Genomic DNA, 18,924 nt, shown 5'->3' with positions numbered 1-18,924 from the left:
ACAAAAATGAGTGTGCTTACCCCTACTGAAATCACAGAATCGCAGAATGGTTGAGGGAGGAAGGGACCTCTGGAGGTCATCCAGTCCAACCAAATCACTGGAAGATTTCCATTACCTTGCAAATAGCAGTGAAAACTTCTGAAGCCTAAATTCTGCTCTTTGGTACCTAAGCTAATAAAATCAAAACCTGTATGAAATGCATTTTGCTGTGCAGAGGGAAATTCGTACTCTAATGTTCAGCAGCAAATTTTCAAGGGGTGGTCCAATTTTGTTTCACCCGATTCCACTCAAATAAACGATGTCATCCCAGAGCACTCACAAATAATTTTGTCATTCCTGAATATGCTTTCAAGAACTTGTATGTCTTTAACTGTCTTTGATCAACTTTTAAAGCAGCCTGAATTTTTAATCTCATTGTTGTAAAATATAGAGCTTAGAATCTTAACTCAAAGTAGAAAGTACTACTAGAATATTTAAATATCCTAAATATGCAGCCAATGTAAAACTTAGAACATCATCTTAATTTATCAGGTACACTCTGACTAATTGTTAGAAATAGTCATTTCCTGATGCATCTCCAAGGGAACAACTACAATGGAAATTGTATTATTTATGTTAGTAGATTTAGCAAGATGTCAAGGTATATGAATAGAAGAAACAGGAAAACAAAATATAAACTACTGTTAGAGGGAAGCAGCTGAGGACTTCTCGCTGTCCTCAGTGAGCAGTGAGACTGGAATTCCTTCTGAGGGAACTCATGTCAACATCTAAACCAGCAGAAGATCTTTGCACCTGTTCTGCTCCACTTAAGGTCTGGACTTTAGGCAATATAGAAAAATATTTGGCAGAACCTCTTCAGATAATGAATTTTCACAATTTCAAATACAAAGCAGTGTCTAAACATTGAAGTTGAGAGGAATCTATGTTGGGGAATAGTCATCCAAGCAAGGTCTCTATTACAAAACCTGGGTGCTCTTGCTAGTTTTTAAGATTAGAGATTAACTATAGTGAGGCATCACTTTCATCCTAGGAGGTGGCATGGGTATATACTGTCTCCCTGACATGTGCCCATGAGAAGGAAAATTGTATATGCTGTTTAGGAGGGAGCTGCCCTGAGCTTCAGCCACATTCCCAGTCTGTGATGCAGCTGCCCACACACCTGGAATAATCCAGAGCTCCTTTTGTCTGCCTCTGAGTAACCATCTCACTTCACTGGGTTTCAGCATCTCACTTCAAAAGATGACCCAGATTTAACTTTAGTTCTGTCAGGATGGTGGCTCGAAGAAGAAGGATCACAGGAACTCATCTGCAACACCATGCATCAAAGTGACCCGTTACTTCATTTTACTTCAGTTACTACGTGTTGTTACATAGCCACTGTTGGCGATTTCATCTAAGAATAAACTCTGCTGTGCATCTGAAACAATTTTTACAGTTTTACTCATGAAAACCAAATGGATTTTCTGAATATTTGTGAGCAAGCTGGTTACCTTCAATCAAAACACACTTTAGGAAAAGCTCTCTAAGAAACTGAACAAACTGCATCATGTATTTCTCCTCAGTAGTCTTAAAAATGGATTAACAGATGCTTAAAATTTCTCTTTTTGTTGTATCTTAGAGAGATTGTATGCACTTGAAAATTTTATTTTAGAACAAAATGTCTTTTTCTCCCCTGTTATTCTGCATAAGAAAGTTTCTCTCTCAGAAAGGGCTGAAGAGTAGCATCCTACTGCACAACACCCCTAGCAGGACTGCCCCTTTTCACAAGTCAGCTGCCATTATTCTCAATAGGACTGAAACTGTATCTTGCCTACAGTTAGGTGATTATTCTGAGAAGTGCATTGGTCTTCCGAAGTAGTCAATGAGCCAGATTCACAAATGGTTCTTAAAGAAAGCCATTAGATCACTGGAAACAATAGGATGTAGTAGCCTCTTATGACAAAATGCTGTAGCCAAAATAGGTGTGGTGCAGATGTGCCCTAAGAGCAAAAGAAGATAACACACATGTAGAGGACAACTCTAAGAAATCCAGGGAGCAGAAGATCGCACCTCTGTTGATGAATCAGTTTTCAGTTACAAACAATGGCAAAACTTACCACAAATTCCCAAAGAGCTCTTTTTAAAAACTTTGGATCAGGTATACTTAAAAAATGTACAGAAGTGAACACTAGAAATACACCTATCTGGAAGAAGGAAAAATGTGTATGGAGATATGTGTGCTTTGCAGAAAATAAAAGTGCAAGCAGAAGTGTGGACAGAAGGTCTGATGAAAAAACACAGAGGTTTGGAAGAGATTTGGGTATATACTTACCTACCTTGGATTCGCCTAGCTTTGACTAAAAACTGTATACTCAATCGATCCATACATTCTGGCTGGCTTGTAACTTGCTTTTTTCTTAAAAAAGTTTTAATAATTCCCGTAGAAAAGCAAGGAAATACAAAATGAATGTGCTCTATGATGTTTAGAAAAAATAAAGATTAGAAAAACTAGAATAGTTTTTAGTATTTTGTTATTCTAGCACTGTGATGTGATTTTGAAGGTCCTGATCTGAAATTTTTAATATTCAGCAACTACTTGAATTTAAAGTATAAAGAATTACTGTACAGACTTTTTTAACCCTTCTTCACTAGTCACATATAGTATTTATATAAGAGTGGGAATTTCCATCAAAAAACAGACTTAAGGTTTAACCAGCCACCTACAGTGAGGTACACTAATGTACTTCAGTGAACTTCAGCCTCTACCTGGAATATGTATGATGAAACACATAAGGCAACTTTAATATTAACCCTTCTTCCTTTTCTGCCTTTGCCAGTAGGCTAAGGGAGACTTAGTGTTGCCTTTGTTTGAGGCAGCGTGGGGACAGAGGTGCTGCCATGACACAACCACTGCTGGAGTTGTGATGGCCTCATGGTTTGTCTCTTTTAGTAGCCAAGCAATATTTTCTGGCACTCAGGCTCAACAAAATAATCTGAAGAAGGGTTTGTGCATCTGAAAACATTTCTGTTTTCTTCTCCAGTGACAATAAGTAATAATAATAGAAAAGGACCTGTTTTCTACAAATGCTGCTTTGCTTATTTTCACTATGAGGTTTTTACATGATAGCACAATGAGTAGTTCAGGATTATTTATTTCCATGCTTTTTTGGGTTTACGTTTCAGTTTGGCTTTAACTCTGAATTTACTTAGTTTTATTGGTTTGGGAATAATAAAGCATCCACACGTTTTGGCCTCATTTCTGAGAAGTAGGCCACTGTGGTGGTTTGACCTTGGCTAAATGCCAGGTACCCACCAAGTCGCTCTATCACTTCCCCCCCTTTCCCCTTTTTTTCTCAATAGGGCAAAGAAGGGAAAGAAAATAAGATAGGAAAACAAAACAACCCTTGTGGGTAAAACAACAGCAGTTTTAATATAAGCAAAGCGAAGCAAAGGTCCGTGCGCGGAAGCAAAAAAAAAAGAAAACAGATTTATTCTCTACTTCCCACGAACAGGCGATGTCGGGCCTTCTCAGGAAGCAGGGCTCCGATACGCGTAGTGGTTGCCTCGGAGGACCAAGGGTGACCCCACCCCCTTCCTCATTTCTCCCAGCTTTATACTGAGCAGACGTCATATGGTCTGGAATATCCCTTTGGTCAGTTCGGGTCAGCTGTCCTGGTTGTGTCCCCTCCCAAGACCTTGCCCACCCCGTCCCACTGCAGGGGGGAAATGTCGGGAAGAGCCTTGGTGCTGTGTAAGTACTCAGCAGTAGCCACACCACCAGTGTGCTATCAACACCCTGCCAGCTCCCAACATAAAACACAGCACCATGAGGGCTGCTACAGGGGAAAACCAATTCTGGCTCAGCCAGACCCGATACAGCCACCATAACCTAATTCTTGGTGAAAATATTTTTAAAAGGCCAAGTCCCCTAATCTCTGCTCCAGACTTAAATTTATGGGGTCTATCTGGAAACATGAAGATGACAAACACCTGATAGGGTAAAGCTGCTGGTCAGGTCTCCAACCCTGATGAGTTTAACCTTGAGATCCTTGTGAAAGACAATGCTTTCCTATGAACCTGAAGTGCTGGAGTTCTCTTATTTCTTGATTGGTGGAAGGGAATAAATTCAGACTTGGTAATATTTACATAGAATGACACTATTTTAGAAAATCCCAACTATAGCAAGTTTTGGCTTTACTTACGACTTCTCTGGGAGAAAAAGCAAATGCTGAAAGAAGCTTACAATTCCTAAGGAGGAACTGATGGAAGTTGCAAAATATTTGGGTAGAATATTAACTTCTACTTTAATTTCCCTTGCTGCTTCTAGAGAAACAGGCAATTTTGTGGGGGAGGGGAAATGAGGGAATTGCTTGAAAAGAGTTCTACAAACACTATAGCCATTTATTTTGTGATGTGTTAAATGTCAATGCACACTGAAGTTCTGGTTGCTGAGAAGACTGGTATGACAACATTAATATGATTAAGGCTTTTAACAGCAATAACAAGTGTTGTGTTGAATCATCTTTGTAGTCTTAATGGAATAGTAATTTGAAATACTGTGCTGCTGCTATGGGATAAAACAATCTATGTATGTTTAAGCTGTCTGTTAAATAAGTATTTTTCAGTCAGTGCTTTAACTGAAAATAGCTGTAGCACAATGCTAATCAAGAACTCTGAAGTCTTTATGTATTTATAGTTCTGTATGATACCCAGAACACTGTTCCAAGCACTGTATGTTGTACATTTGGATTTCATGATCCTGCGTGTATTATCAAATTAGTTGGAAACAAAATACTTTAAAATTACAGTTTTCATGATAGAAAAAACAAAGCCTGCAATATCAGCCAAAACCTTTGTGAATACTTTCATGCACATCATGATTTTGGGGAACGATTAGCCCATTAATAATTAGCAATATGAATTTCATTTCAGTTGTCTGTTGATCACCCAGTTTTTGTGATTTTGTAATGAAAGATTCTGCATAAAATCTGAGTATTTCTATGATATGGAATTCTTCATCCTTTAAGACAGGAACCTCCCATGTGAAATGTTGATGTGGTCTTATAAACGGGATGGTTAAGAAGTTCCAGGGGCTTTTAAATTTTCAGATGTCCTTTTTCATGGTATTTCTATAAAAGCAGAGATAATAGGTTTAATTTTGTACTTCATGTTTAAAAATTGCAGTGAGTTTTAATTGAGTGAAATAGCTTTTCATGGGTGACATCTGAAGATGAATGTATTCATGCAGTCTGCTGAACATTCTGCAGTTCTGCAATTAAAGCTCTGATTATCTACTCTTTTAGCCTTGCTAGCCTGTAACAGTATGAACAAGGAGTAGGAGATAAACGTTCTCCACTTTTAGACACTAATTAGTATCTTTGAAAAAGGCTCACTGTTTTCAGTTAAGAAAAACACTTGGGGCTGAAGTTCCAGAGTCAATTGACAAAATGTGACTTTTTGTTAAACAAATGTAGAGTATAAATTGAGGGTGAGGATTCCTTTCACTATTCACATTCATACCATACAATTGACATTTCACTAATATCAATGAAATGAAATACAAAGGTTTGATTTTCTTCTTGGTTACAAACACCAAGTGACTCCCTCAAGTAAATGATGTCAAGATTAGAAGTAGGAAGACAGCTATCATTACTGTGACCTCAGATGAACTCTTTGATTAGAAATGTATTATATACTGGTTTACATTTACAAATCTATATGCTTGATAAAAAACCCTCTACGCCTAGGCTCAATGAAGGTGTCCCAGCCCACACCTGATAACCTGTGTTAGAAGCCAGGTTGCAGGCAGCTCCTGCAGCTAACTGATGGGCTGTGGCATATGCACAGGCATTCTGCTTCCTTTTTTTTTTTTGAAAATGCTACTGACCGAAGAAATTAGCTGTGCTTGTTAATTATCTCTTTGTGGATATCAGTGTATTCGGAAGATTTTCTCTCAAGCTCAAAGACTACTTGGTGTTAAGGGTGAATGCCATGTGGTAAAACCTCTCTCAACTGATCTTCCTCTGGAAAGATGAATATTGGGCAATCAGTATTTACACAGGCTGTGAAGTCACATTTTTCAATGCTTATAAAGGCATTCATTGAAAATTGGAAGTAAATTGCCAATCTTATCTAAAACAGCAAAACAGTGTTTGTATGCTGAAGAATGTACTCAACTACAGCACAGAGGAAAAAAGCAGAAGAAGGAAAAAGTGAAAATTCTTTTCCAAAGTGGGTAACTTATTATCAGTCTAGGGAGAAATTAACAAGTTTCTGTTGTTTCAGGAAGAAAGGAAATCAATTATGTCAATTCTAGCAACAGTACAGTAGTTTGTTTCAGATTTCTACTATTATGAAAATTCTGTACTATGCTTCTCTAGATAAAATATTGAAATGAAGTCATTATCAGCTAAACTTATTTACTTTCAAATTTTATTCAGTAGAAATTACCTTGTTAAAGTTTAGTAGAAAAATGACAATATTTACCGATTGATGTAGTCATGAATTTATTCTGGAATGTCAGACTGAATACATTTGCCTCTTAAAATATGTTTACAGGATTGTCATCAGTGTCTTGTGCTTATATTAAGAACATGCTTAAACTGAGTACTCTGTAAACTCACACCATCTAATTATGGTGTTTTAAAAAATGTGTCTTTTTTTCACATTGCTTCTCTCTTTCAATTGTGTCCCCCTTAACAGTTTTATCATCTACTCCTGATTTATAAGCAGTGCCAAGGCTGTGTTTATCTGTGAAGAACTGTAAGATTTAAGAAGCAGTATTTTTTTGCAAACTGTATTTCCAACCAAAGCTTCAAGAGTCTGGAATGGATCCCGGACAGTTTGCATCTAAATTATTTAATCATCTGGAACTTGAACTATGTATGTATTAAGAATTGGAAAGATAATTATAGTCTGTGAAATGGATATAGCATGACTCACAGTAGAGAGGAAGTAAAGAAAGGAATTTGGAGGTCAGAAATATACAAAGAACGTAGTGATGGGCTGAGTTAATAGATTCTGAGTAAACAGTTTACAGATGAAAACTGTATTAAAATGATGGCATTATTTTGTGTGGATGTTGATGATAGCTCTAGAACTGTGGAAGCAGAAATAGTTTATCTGCCTTGGCTGGAGTTGCAATGCTGAATGAGATCAGGAAGCAAAATGAGTGGGTGTGTGTTCACTGCAAACCTTTGTCATTAAAGTTCTCACTTGCTCTCCAGAGCAAAACACAGAAAACATATGGCACTTTTCAACAGACCATAACTCAAACAAGTCTGAACAGATTTTCATTTCAAAATATGACTATTCCACTTCCAAATTTAAAAGATTTCTTGCTAATCACTGAAATTGGTTACTGTCAGCAGCTTTTACTTCTGTACACTGGAAAATTAATCTGTATGTGGGAAGCATGTCCCGACTGGCAATACTCCATACAAGTGCTTTGATCCCTTTGTGAGGAGGATGTATCTGGTCATTACTCAAGAGAAACCTATCTGCAGTTTTCTAAAACAAACTGGCATTACCTCCTTCTCAAGAAATTCCTTTCATTTCTGCTCTCTTTCTGTCCCATACAAAGCATTACAACTATAGTTTGTAGCAATCCTTGCATTAAAAAGATGATGCTGTAAATAACCAAAGGTTTCTTTTCCTCCCATCCAACTCTCATGTTTCCATAAAATATAGTATCAGATAATTAATGTGAAAATTACTAATCCATATTTTAATTATTCTTCTTCATATGAATCTGCTGTTAAAGATATCTCAAGCTTGTTGCCTTACATTAGACATTTAGGTATGAGCCTTTAAGCTGTAGTGAAGACCACAATACAACCTCTTGAGGCAGAGGTTTATATGACAGACCATGTGTGACATGTGGACAACCACTGCCATAATTACCTGATGAACTAGCAGTTCCCTAGGGCTGATGGTCTCTCTGTTTCGGAGAGACAAAACTGATCACAAGGCTCTTATTCTAGTTGAGGTAAATCTATGGATTGTAACTGGTCCTTATGTATTAACCTGTACCACATTGCTGGCATTCTCCCTTCAACTAATTACTGATGTTGGTCTTGCATGTTCTGTTTCATCACAAATTTGGCAAAGTGAACTGACAGGCCTAAACAATATAGAATAAAAAAAATTTATGCTTTCATTCCTTATTCACATACTTGCAAACAAATGTAAAATTTAAAGAGATGTAAACCAGAGAAGAGGTACAGGTTTTCTGGAACAAGTTTAATGACTCAAACATTCATCCAGTTAATCAAAGTTCAAGCATACAAGCTGATCTATTTAACCTTGTATATTAGGTGAATTAGGGTATGTTTACACAATGCATTCTCTTATTTCTTCTGTGAAGGCTTTAACTTTGACAGCTGGTAACTAGAACCTGGCAGCATAACATGGTTAAAAGAGCTAACACCAATACTATTGGTCCATAAAGACTATCAGTATATCCCATATGAGAAAGCACAGATAACTGTGCTCTATTTTTGGTAGCAACATAGAAATTTACATCAGTTTTAAATGGTTATTTAAGGATCTCAACATACCAATAAAAATCTAGTTGCTGGCTTGTACCTGTTTATTTTAATGACACATACATTTTCTGAGGTTTGCAGAAGTACTAACATACATCCCTCCATTCTCAGATACCTAAAATCCATTGGACTAGAGAAGATTAATATTATTTACAACTCAGTACATTTGACAGCTCTTCTGTAATAAGGCTCCAGCATTATTAAATTATTTAGTTGTAATGATTATGGCTTCAATAGCACTCTGCCCCCTGGGTTTCTAAACACTTCATAAATAGTTGTGCTTGATGATCTTAAAGGTCTTTTCCAACCTAAACGATTCTATGATTCCATGATAAATTAACTTGTAAGTCCTCACAATGACCCTTCCATACATATAAGGCAGTAGGCTTATTCAAAGAATCGGAAATGCAAACAAAACTGTGAGGGTGAACAAGAACTCTTCACCCACAAGCAAACTTTAGGCAACATTAAAATAATACACTGAGAATAACTTTGCATCAAATTGAAAGCACCAGGGATGTATTACTAGTTTGATATGCTCACTCTGAATTTAGTTAAACCAGTGAGAATAGCAGCTGTTTCTCTTAAAAAAAGTAACCATGGGGACTTAACAGTCACCATGATTATGTCTCCCATCTTTCATTGTGTCACCTCAAGGAGACATGGATCTAGATCCAACATCTGCCATGGGACAGAAGCATCAAATTATCTCTATTATTTTGATATCTAATCTAGATAGCTCCCACAAAAGTGAAGTCTAAGTGTCTTAACTCTATCTTAACTCAAAAGATGATGAAACAGGTAAACCTTGGTATAATAAGGCTACTACTCTAAGCAAGACACATCTGTTAGCTTATTATCAAGAACAAACTGTGATCCATGAAACTATAGAGATATATTCCCCTAACTGTGACAGCCTTCCTGGTATAAAGTCTTATCTTATGTCAGTGCAGCCTACAGTAGCTTTATTGCCACTCTTTCATTCTTTAGGTGACTAGTAGTACAAGAACTACAACTGGAAACTAAGAGACTAATGCCAGCACAAAAGAAAGGTATTAAGCCAACTAGTTTGAAGCAATGAGACATCAGTCCTGACTACATTACATCATGGTCCATACAAACTTGTATTCTAAATTGTACTCTCTGATTTAACTCTTTTTCCTTAGTACTTTCCTCAAATTTCCCTAGGAAATTTCTGATGAAACTATTGCACAGTCAGGGTAATAACAGCTGGAAAACTGTCCTCAGTGGTTCACTGTCAACCTGGAAAGATACAAAGAGTATGGTCCAGGGCTTTTGCTACTGTTTTGTTTTCTCGTTAATGACTTCAGTGTTGGAACTGAGAGTGTGTTTCTAAATCTGAGAAAGACAGCAAAATGAAAGGACTTGGCATGCTAAGGAAAGGTGTGAGAAAACATAATATAAAATTCTGGAAGACAAAGAAGGTCAATGGAGATGGCAGCAATCAACCACACAAATACATCCTGGAGGAAGACTAGACAGCCAGCTGTTTCACAAAGGAGGATCTATGGGTAATAATAAATCAAAATAAAATCCAACAATGGTTGCTACTGAAAACCACACATATTTAAAGTAACACAGTTACTTTAAAGTAACACAGTTTACATTTAAAATAATTATTTCCTGCTTGCTAGTGGGAGGTAAGGCTCAGCATCCACTGTATCCACTCTTGAAAACCATACTTTAAAAAAGATATGAGTTGACTGGACAGAGTCCAAAGGAAAGCATTAAGAATGACCAAAGGTCTAGCAAACATATACCACGAAGAAAGACTTGACAGAACCTGTGTGATTTACTGAAGACAGTAAAGACATTATAACGATCTACAAATGTAAAATATTGCTGCAAAGAGGAAAGGCACAAACTGTTCCACCACAGACAGGAAAAGAGCTAATGGCCTTAAGGTGCAGTAAAAAAAAAATTCAATTACACTAGGAAGGTTAAGTACGAGGATAGTTAAACACTCAACAGATTGCCCAGGGAGGCGGTAGAATCTTCACCAGGAGAGGTTTCTGAGAATAAGATAGACAACCATCTATCCAGACTAGTTTAAATATAATTGAATCTGCCCTGGGGCAGGAAGATGGACAAGATGACCTCTCAGTGTCCTTCACAGCCCAATGCCGTATATTCTGTGAATTACAAGAGAATGATTTATTGTTGAAAAATAGTACAAAGTTTACTTAACTTGCCTTTTAAGAGGACACAACCCTGCTTCAATTTTGAGTGTGATGTAATATTTAACAATTAAGTTGAGGCTTACCAAATAATGCTTCTGATATAATCTGACTTTGCTAGGCTCTAAAATGCAGGAGAACCTCTCTTAGCTATCATTATAAATTATTCTCAAACTCAGCATGTCTTGGCATTAATTTCAGTGAAAGCACCTCACTTCTCAGCAAAGATTTAGCAACAACAAAGTTGCAACAGGACTTTACCGAAACTCAGTCACATGTATGTTTACTACTCTGTTATTGCCTCTATACAGAATAAGAAATGAATGTACAGTTATCAAAACAAATCAATCAAACACAGCTTGTGAACCAGGATTATTGACTGCTTTATATACATGCTTTAACCCTCTCACTCCTTTAACTGTCAATTGCAATTGCAGTTGTCATTTATAATTGTTCTCATAATTTGCTTATATAATTTTCCTACAGAAGGCAATAGATCAGCCATGCTGTTGCAGCAAACCTGCCAGCAGAATGCGATCTTGTCTCCCCCTGTTATTCATTAAATCTTCTGGTTACAGTTGTTAAAAAAGGCCCCAATCCTTCATATATCACCTACACATTATAACTATCTTGCTTCTTAACTTATTGTACCATATGCTTCTTTACTTTCACGGTGGAGGAAGAAATTTCATACTTTTTTCAGAAGATATATAGAAATGCAATCACTTGCAGTTAATAATAATGCTAATTATGCAAATTGATGACCATGCTTTTCCTTAAAAAGAAAAAAAATCTCTTTCTTATCTACAGGGCTTTATCTTTTTATGGCTGTTGGCATGAATGATTTTTGTCACCTATTTTTCTGCTAGAACCACATCTCACATCAAAGCATCTAGATATCTTTGAAAGTCAGGTCCTACATGTCTGAATACAGACATCTGAAGGCAAAGGGTCCTGAAGAAAGTGAAATCCTGTTTCTCAGATGTAACCTATAAAAGTAGAATTATAGAAGTTTAGTTATGTTAGATACTGTATCATGGTCAGATTAAGCTGCTGTTAACAAGACGTTAGCTGTTTGACAATATGCTTTTTCTTCATTGCTTATCATGCTGTGAAAGATGTTACAGCAGAATTGACAGGTATAATGTATAGCTTGATAGCTGCAAAACAGAGAAGCAGAACACAGGAATGTGACTGATTTGAACTGCAGGAAACCATAATAGCCCCTTGATTTTTGAAAAAAAAATAATTATCAGAATTTAATGAATGAAAGAAAAAATTAATTTTTAAAAGCTAGTTTAAGTATGTGTCATTCAGGAGAATCAAGTACTGTGCATTCTTAATTTTTGCCAGCGACCTTCAAAAAATGGAATGCGTGGTAGTTTGCATGTTAACTGAAATATCCACACGCATATATGCATGTTTAAAAATAAATCAGTACTGTCAACATTAATTACATTCTTCGAATATCAGTCCATGAAGGGCAACCTACTTTGCAAGAAGGCTATAGACACTTAGTTTTGTCCATGTTACAGCAGTCATGTCCACAGGTCTACATTTCAACTCTTTATTTGGGATGATATTTTAATAAATTGATCTAGTAAATAATCTAGTAAACAGTGCAGGTTGTAGTTGTGGGTTTTGTGATATTTTGCTGGCCACAGCAACGCTAAATTCAGTAATATGTTGTGATATTTATCTATGAAACAGGATACAAAGGAAAATAAGGTGAGCCAAATTTAAATTTACAGCTTCACTTACTGAACAATTTATAACATAACTGAGATCCTGCTCTTTTGTGTGTCTTTATATGCACAGCTACAATACGTTTCATCAGACAAATTCAGCTTTATACCTAGTGCCATGTAAAGCCCACTGGCTAATGTGACACATGTAGTCTCACCATCACTCTGTCACCATGGATTGTCCATAAGCAGAACGGAAGATATTCAGGGATGAATAATGTCTTCATTGTGCATCTTTGTTGCATAAGTCAGAGGCAACTGCTACTAGTGCAACGGGTGGGTTGAAGGGATGGATCTGAAGCCATTTTGGCCTCCCAGAAGTACATCTGTGCCTGGAGATGCCATTGATATCTCAGTGATGGGCTGAGATTACTGACAGAAGTAAATATCAAGATTTGAAATTGGTTACACGGTAGGTTAGAAACAATACTATAATGCTAATATGGAATTTATTAACATTGTATGTTTTGTATTGGCCCTAAAGGTTTTACTTTTCAGAAATCAATGATAAATACTGTAATGTAGGTCACATTTTTTTGGTGTATAATAATAATCAATCATATTGGGTAAGCTATCATGGTGTAGCCTACTTCAAATAGTCACAACTCTTAAAAGATCAACATTTAAACTTTGTACAATCACATTTCTTGGGAGTAAAATTTCACCATCCATGACCAAGGTAAGCATGTTACAAACACTGCCACAAAACTTCCTCAATACTTCTGCGTAACAGCCAAATATACAATGCTGTGTATAATAGACACATGTACTGCAAAATATGTCACCTTCCAAAATGAATTCTGAACTCCATTTAACAGTCTCAACCCGTTAACAGGTTTCAGAAAAGGGCAACATTAGATTCATTATGCTAAGGGCTCAAAGGCCTAGAACACAATGTCTTGGCTGAAAAAAAAAAATTCATTGTTATCTCCAGCATTTTTGAAAAATGAAAAATGGGTCAGATATGAAGAGCTACATACTGCAAATTAGAGTGAAAGCAGATCATGGTGCTGCTTTGCCTTTCTCATGGACAAGGCAAGGTACACTGACCTCAGGACTCTTCTGGCACTGAACAGGTTATATACAATAATTTAAAAGAAACTCAATGATTAAAGCTTTGAATTTCATCTGCCAGATGACTGACTAAAGATTTCAGAACTGCAATAGCATTCACAATTTGAAAGCCACTAAAGCAAAACCGTGAGGAGACAAGAAGGAAGTTGAAGGTGTCATTCCAAACCCAGACTCAACATTATGAGGATGTGAGCTTACACAGAACCAAAAATCTAGGTGCTGTCTTTATTCACCCTCTTTTCGTGAAGGGATTAATTTGGAAATTCTTCTGGAGAGTAACAATCTCCATGTTAAAGAAAATGAATGCCTTAAAAAGATTTCTCCTGTACATGTGACAGGTGCAAATCCTCCAGCAGTCAAAGTTCAGAAATGGAAGCAATTCTTTAGAAATTAATTTTAACAATTGAAAGTTACTTGGGGTAAAGTCTGAAGGGGAGAGGAACAAACTAAGATTATGACTACAACAAAGCCCTTGCATGCATTGATAATTTGTATTGACACAGTATTACACAGTACTGACAAGGCTGCACTTTATTGTGGAAGATACCATCAAGCTAAACTAACTATAGATTCCAGTTTGGCTAGTGTAACACTAATGATTTCTTCCAGTACAGTTACAACTGTCAGAGACCATTTTTTCATGTCTCTTGTAGACATAGTTATGTTGGCAGGCGTTTGCTGTAAGCATAGCTTTAATTTACTTCACAGATTTTTCGTGGAAAGTCTGTAACACAGACTTCAACATAACGTAGAAGTGGAAGACCCATCTTACTTCTTTATAGCCCAGATCTCAGTGCTGGTTACATATGCTTGTGCTGGAGTAAGAAGTTTTAATTTTCTTATACATGTTTATGAAATAGCAGCAGCTTAGACAATAACATATAACTCAGCTGAGCATGCTCTGACACACCCAAGAAGAGGTCCCAAAATTATCACTGTGCTAAAAAGACCTGAAAGAGAAACACGGAGGGTTTTATAAAATGCCTAAGCATCCCTCATAAATTTGCGAGGCAATAAGCAGCCTTTTCTGGCAAACCAAGCAAAGAATGGTGTTGCTAAAACAAACCGAACAGGAATAAAGTTTCTCTTGTGACTTCTGACGAGCAATATAAGCGAATGATTGGATCCAGATTCTGTGCTACACTGTATTTGCCTTGGTCTGGCAAATTGCCCTTGAAATGAACTCTCTGATAACAGAAAGCCTGTGCTACAGCAACTGTTCTCCCTACTGCTCTCTGTGATTAGGGATCGCAGTTAGGACAAATGAGAAATGAAGCAATCAGGAAAGGGGATTAAGACTTTGTTTCAGACACACTTTTGAGCAAGCTTAGTTTAGCATTTTTTTCATCCTGTACAGTACATATTCCATAGCAATTTTGAAAACAGTATCATTTAAAAGTTAACATCTGCTTAGCTGGTAGCAGCAGATAAAAGCTCTCATTTGTAACGAACAGGCGAATTTGTTATTGCCCCAGTCAATAGCTATTGACTTGGTAGAGCACTTCTGCTTATTACAATCAGATCCTTTTTCTTTTTTGTTCAATAGTCAATGACACTGTAATGGAAGGTACTGCTTACAAACTGATGCAATATATATCAGCAACTGCTGGAAGTTAATGACTAATGGTTACAAAGAGGAAAGCATGTGCTAAGAAGAGCATTACACGTCTATTAATCAAATTTACTGCATCCAATGTGCCATTATAGTTTAGTGGAACTGCAATGCACATCAGATAAATAGTTTCTGCTGTTATTAATCTAAGTTTTAACACAAAACACCTTTTAATCATGCTATCATTGCATAAATAATTTGGCTAGGACAAGGTTCTGTCTGACTTTTACAGCACACCTTTTAGTTATAGGAAATTCCTCTCCTGTGTTGGCTTGTGCAATTCTAGATTTAGGATTTAGTAAAATGCAAGGTAGCTGTTCTGCTCCCAGCTGAAGTCATGTTATTCTCTAAATACCACAGATGGGGCAGTACAAATGCAAGACAACATCCTAAAGGTAAACTGGCAAAAGAAAAGCATAGCAGAGTGCGTGTGTCCATTGCTCAGCACGCCTCCTAGCTTCTTCCCTGCAGCAGAGCAGTACTGCACAACTTTGTCCTTTACGAAACTTGCATTTTCTGTGCCTTATTTGTTGATAACTCATGTATTTTTTTCATTCTATAATTATTGCTGTATAATTGTTTTATTTTTTTAAACCTGCCTGACCCCAAAATATTTACTTTCTAACTTTCTCTACTTATTTTATATCTGAGATGAATATTTTTTTATAGGACAGTGTGACTGTAACAGTAACATCTACTATTTTTACATTACATCTAAGCAAACATTCCAAAAACAATAATAAAGTTTGTTGGCTCCTTAGAGAAAAGTAGAACAGCTAATGATGACTTCTTGACTTACAGTTATTTATAATTACTTTTCCTGTAGAACAGGAACAAATACTGTAACGTTTGAGCACTGATTTATGGTTTTTTTCTGTTTTCTGAATGCAATCTTCATTTCTCTCTAGACTGATGACGAGACATTACAGAAAGAAAATTTATAAACGTGGCAAAGATTAAACAATCATGCCATTGCCAAGTATATTATACTGTACTCTGTGTGCACCATCTAATTAGATTTAAACAATATTCATAAATCACAGACATTAGTCTTTTTCAGAAATGAGACATACACTACTAGATCCACCGCATGGATCCTAGTCATACCTGTGATACTGATTCATAAACTGCCCATGTTGGTGACACTGGTGGAATTTAATTGCTGCTATACTGCTCATTATGAAGCTAGGAGCTAAATTCAATTAAGTTCCTACATATTTATATCTCTTGACAAAGATCTCCAATGTTGCTCAGCCAGTATTAACTCGTGTTCTTGTTTGTTGCCAGCAGAGCAGTTACTGACAGGAGAGCAATGGAGGAGACTAAGCCATATCCTCCCAGAAGTCTGCAACACAATGGATTTTGTTAGTCTAATAACCAGTCATTCCTAAATAATAATAAATTTATCCTTGCAATACTGTGTGAAGAAAAAAAAAAATCCTCTTCGTCTTAATTTAGAACCACAGAGAGACAGCTTTGAACAAGGTCGTGCCATAAACCTATTGAAATTCCATTCCAGTGACATGAGTTCAGGAGCTATACTTTCCTCTTTGTCTAGTACATTGTGTTTTCCAAACATAGCTTTTGATATTGTAACAAGGTGAAAACAGGAAATATTCATACCGTATTTATTGCATTTACCGTGATGGTAAGAGGACATCATTGTTTTGTATGTCCAACATGGCTTAGTTGAGGCAACGATTAATTTTGAGAAGAGTGTAATTTATGAGTTTTTCAATTCAGTACTTCAAAAAGTTGGCATTAAAGAAATTATGTGCATGTTAATAAAATTTTTTACTTAATACTTAAATGATAGCTAGATATTTCAGCATTTCAGAAAAGTCCACGGCTAAAAATGCTAGATTTCAGAGACAAGCGGTATCTCTTGGCAGCTGCAACAGGTATAAAGAGTAAGACATTTCATAGATTATTCTGGAATTTTAGTGAATCATTTGCGAGTGTACAATAAATTTAAAAGAGTTTACATTTTACTTCTTTAAAGTAGGAAATTGATCTCTTCTGGTACCAAAATCAGTAAAACAAAATAAATAATGAGTGCTTGTGGGAGAAGAATATAGCTGCTACCTTACAAGATTATTTGTCTTCATTGTCAACTCAGTTACATTTATGGCTTTCTCTACTGTATTCCACTATTTCATAAGAATCTGTAAAGACTTTATTTGAATGAGGAGGATTTTTATTAAAAAATGAAAACAAAACATTTATAACTGAAAACAGATAGGCTATGCATTTCCTATTATGGTCCCAAACTCTGTAGTATCCACTGTCACTCTGTGATTCAGATAATTTCTGAGAATTGCAATCCATATTGAATGTAGAAGTAATGCTTAATTTTGTTACTAAATAACACAGAATGGGAAAAACAACAAAAACCTATTAATATTAGTATTAATAGTAACTTACTTTTTGTAACGACTCCTTCAAGGCGAATTATATTTGGGTGGTCAAATTGTCCCATGATACTAGCCTCTCTCAGGAAATCTCTTCTCTGCCTGTCCATATAGCCACCTTTTAGAGTTTTAATTGCAACAGGTATTTCTCTTTTTCCCGGTGTCTTCAGACGTCCACTGCACACTTCTCCAAACTCACCTTAAATAGATAAAATATTTGTTAGATCATTCACAGTGACTGAAGAACTACAGTACAGTTTGTACTGCTGAACTTAAACACCTTATTTTTCAAAATAACCTTCAATAGCTGTCTTAAAAGCTGTCTTTTTTTAATAGTTTGGTTATTTGTAGTTGTCAGTGAAACAAGAATGCAAAAATATTCAAGAAACTCACACATCCTGTAGAAGTGGACAGAGAAATAATGGATGGGATATTCAAGTTCCTGAGTTTCATCACATCCCAGAAAAGCAAAATACTCAGCCTTACTTCATAACAAATAATCACCTTTCCTTTGTGCCACACCACGAGATCATGGGGAATTGTACTTTCAGTGTAACAGCCAAACCATCTGCCCTCCACAGTGTGGTTCTTCTTGTTTTACAGACATTTTGAGACTGAACTTTGATATCAGTGTGTTTGTGATATAACTGAGCATGCTATGAGGAAGGAATGTAATGACACTTAGATTTTAATTCTAATGATGGCAAAATATCTACCTAAAATATCTATTTATAGCAATATCTATCTATAGGGGTGTCATGCACTAAGACATATATGAAAAGAAATGCCATAAGAATATCAGAATACCTGACTAACCTCCAATTGTATAAAGCGTTTAAAACGTACCTAATGCTATTATGCCCCAGAAAAGCACTTGCACATGATTTATTTAAATGGGCTTACACACCTACTTGAAATTAATTACATATTTCACTGTTCAGACTGCCAAAGGCCAAGAGTTTCAGAAAATCAGGATTGAGTTGCATAATGAGAGGAATCTCAAAGCTTGCTTCACCTGATGTTTTCCTCTGTATCTAAGGGCCTTTGAAGAATGCATGCCTCCTCGTACTCCCTTTACACATTTACTAATTAAGTTTGTATGGAAAACACAGCTTTCCTTTGATCTCGAAGCCACTCAAAAGTTATTTAAAGCCCCTACCAAATACACTGTGGATGCCTGCAGGTCAGTTTTCTATGGGTCGTAATTCAGTAAATGAAAAACAACGTTCACAAAAATATTTCAAAGCACTCCTTAGTGCAGAGTACTTCCACAGCAAAACTAAATTCTCTACCTGAGTCATTTTGGAATCAGAACTGTTGAAAAACAAAAAACAAGTTATAAACAGATATATATATAAC

At 36.3% G+C, this 18,924-nt stretch overlaps 1 protein-coding gene across 3 annotated transcripts in view; it reads right to left on the bottom strand.

Annotated features, from left to right (window-relative positions):
• The window catches only part of EPHA6 (EPH receptor A6), a 528,684-nt gene that overhangs the window by 89,941 nt on the left and 419,819 nt on the right, over window positions 1–18,924 (bottom strand). For all 3 annotated transcript variants that reach the window (XM_074812331.1, XM_074812313.1, XM_074812322.1), the window contains one exon: window positions 17,579–17,764. In XM_074812331.1, coding sequence (XP_074668432.1) covers window positions 17,579–17,764 — 186 coding nt within the window. The remainder of the gene's footprint in view (window positions 1–17,578; window positions 17,765–18,924) is intronic.

The sequence above is a fragment of the Strix aluco genome, chromosome 2, assembly GCF_031877795.1.
Source record: "Strix aluco isolate bStrAlu1 chromosome 2, bStrAlu1.hap1, whole genome shotgun sequence".
NCBI classification, from domain to species: Eukaryota; Metazoa; Chordata; class Aves; order Strigiformes; family Strigidae; genus Strix; species Strix aluco.
The sequence above is the reverse complement of the archived record's forward strand: the minus strand, read 5'-3'. Positions and strand labels throughout refer to the sequence as shown.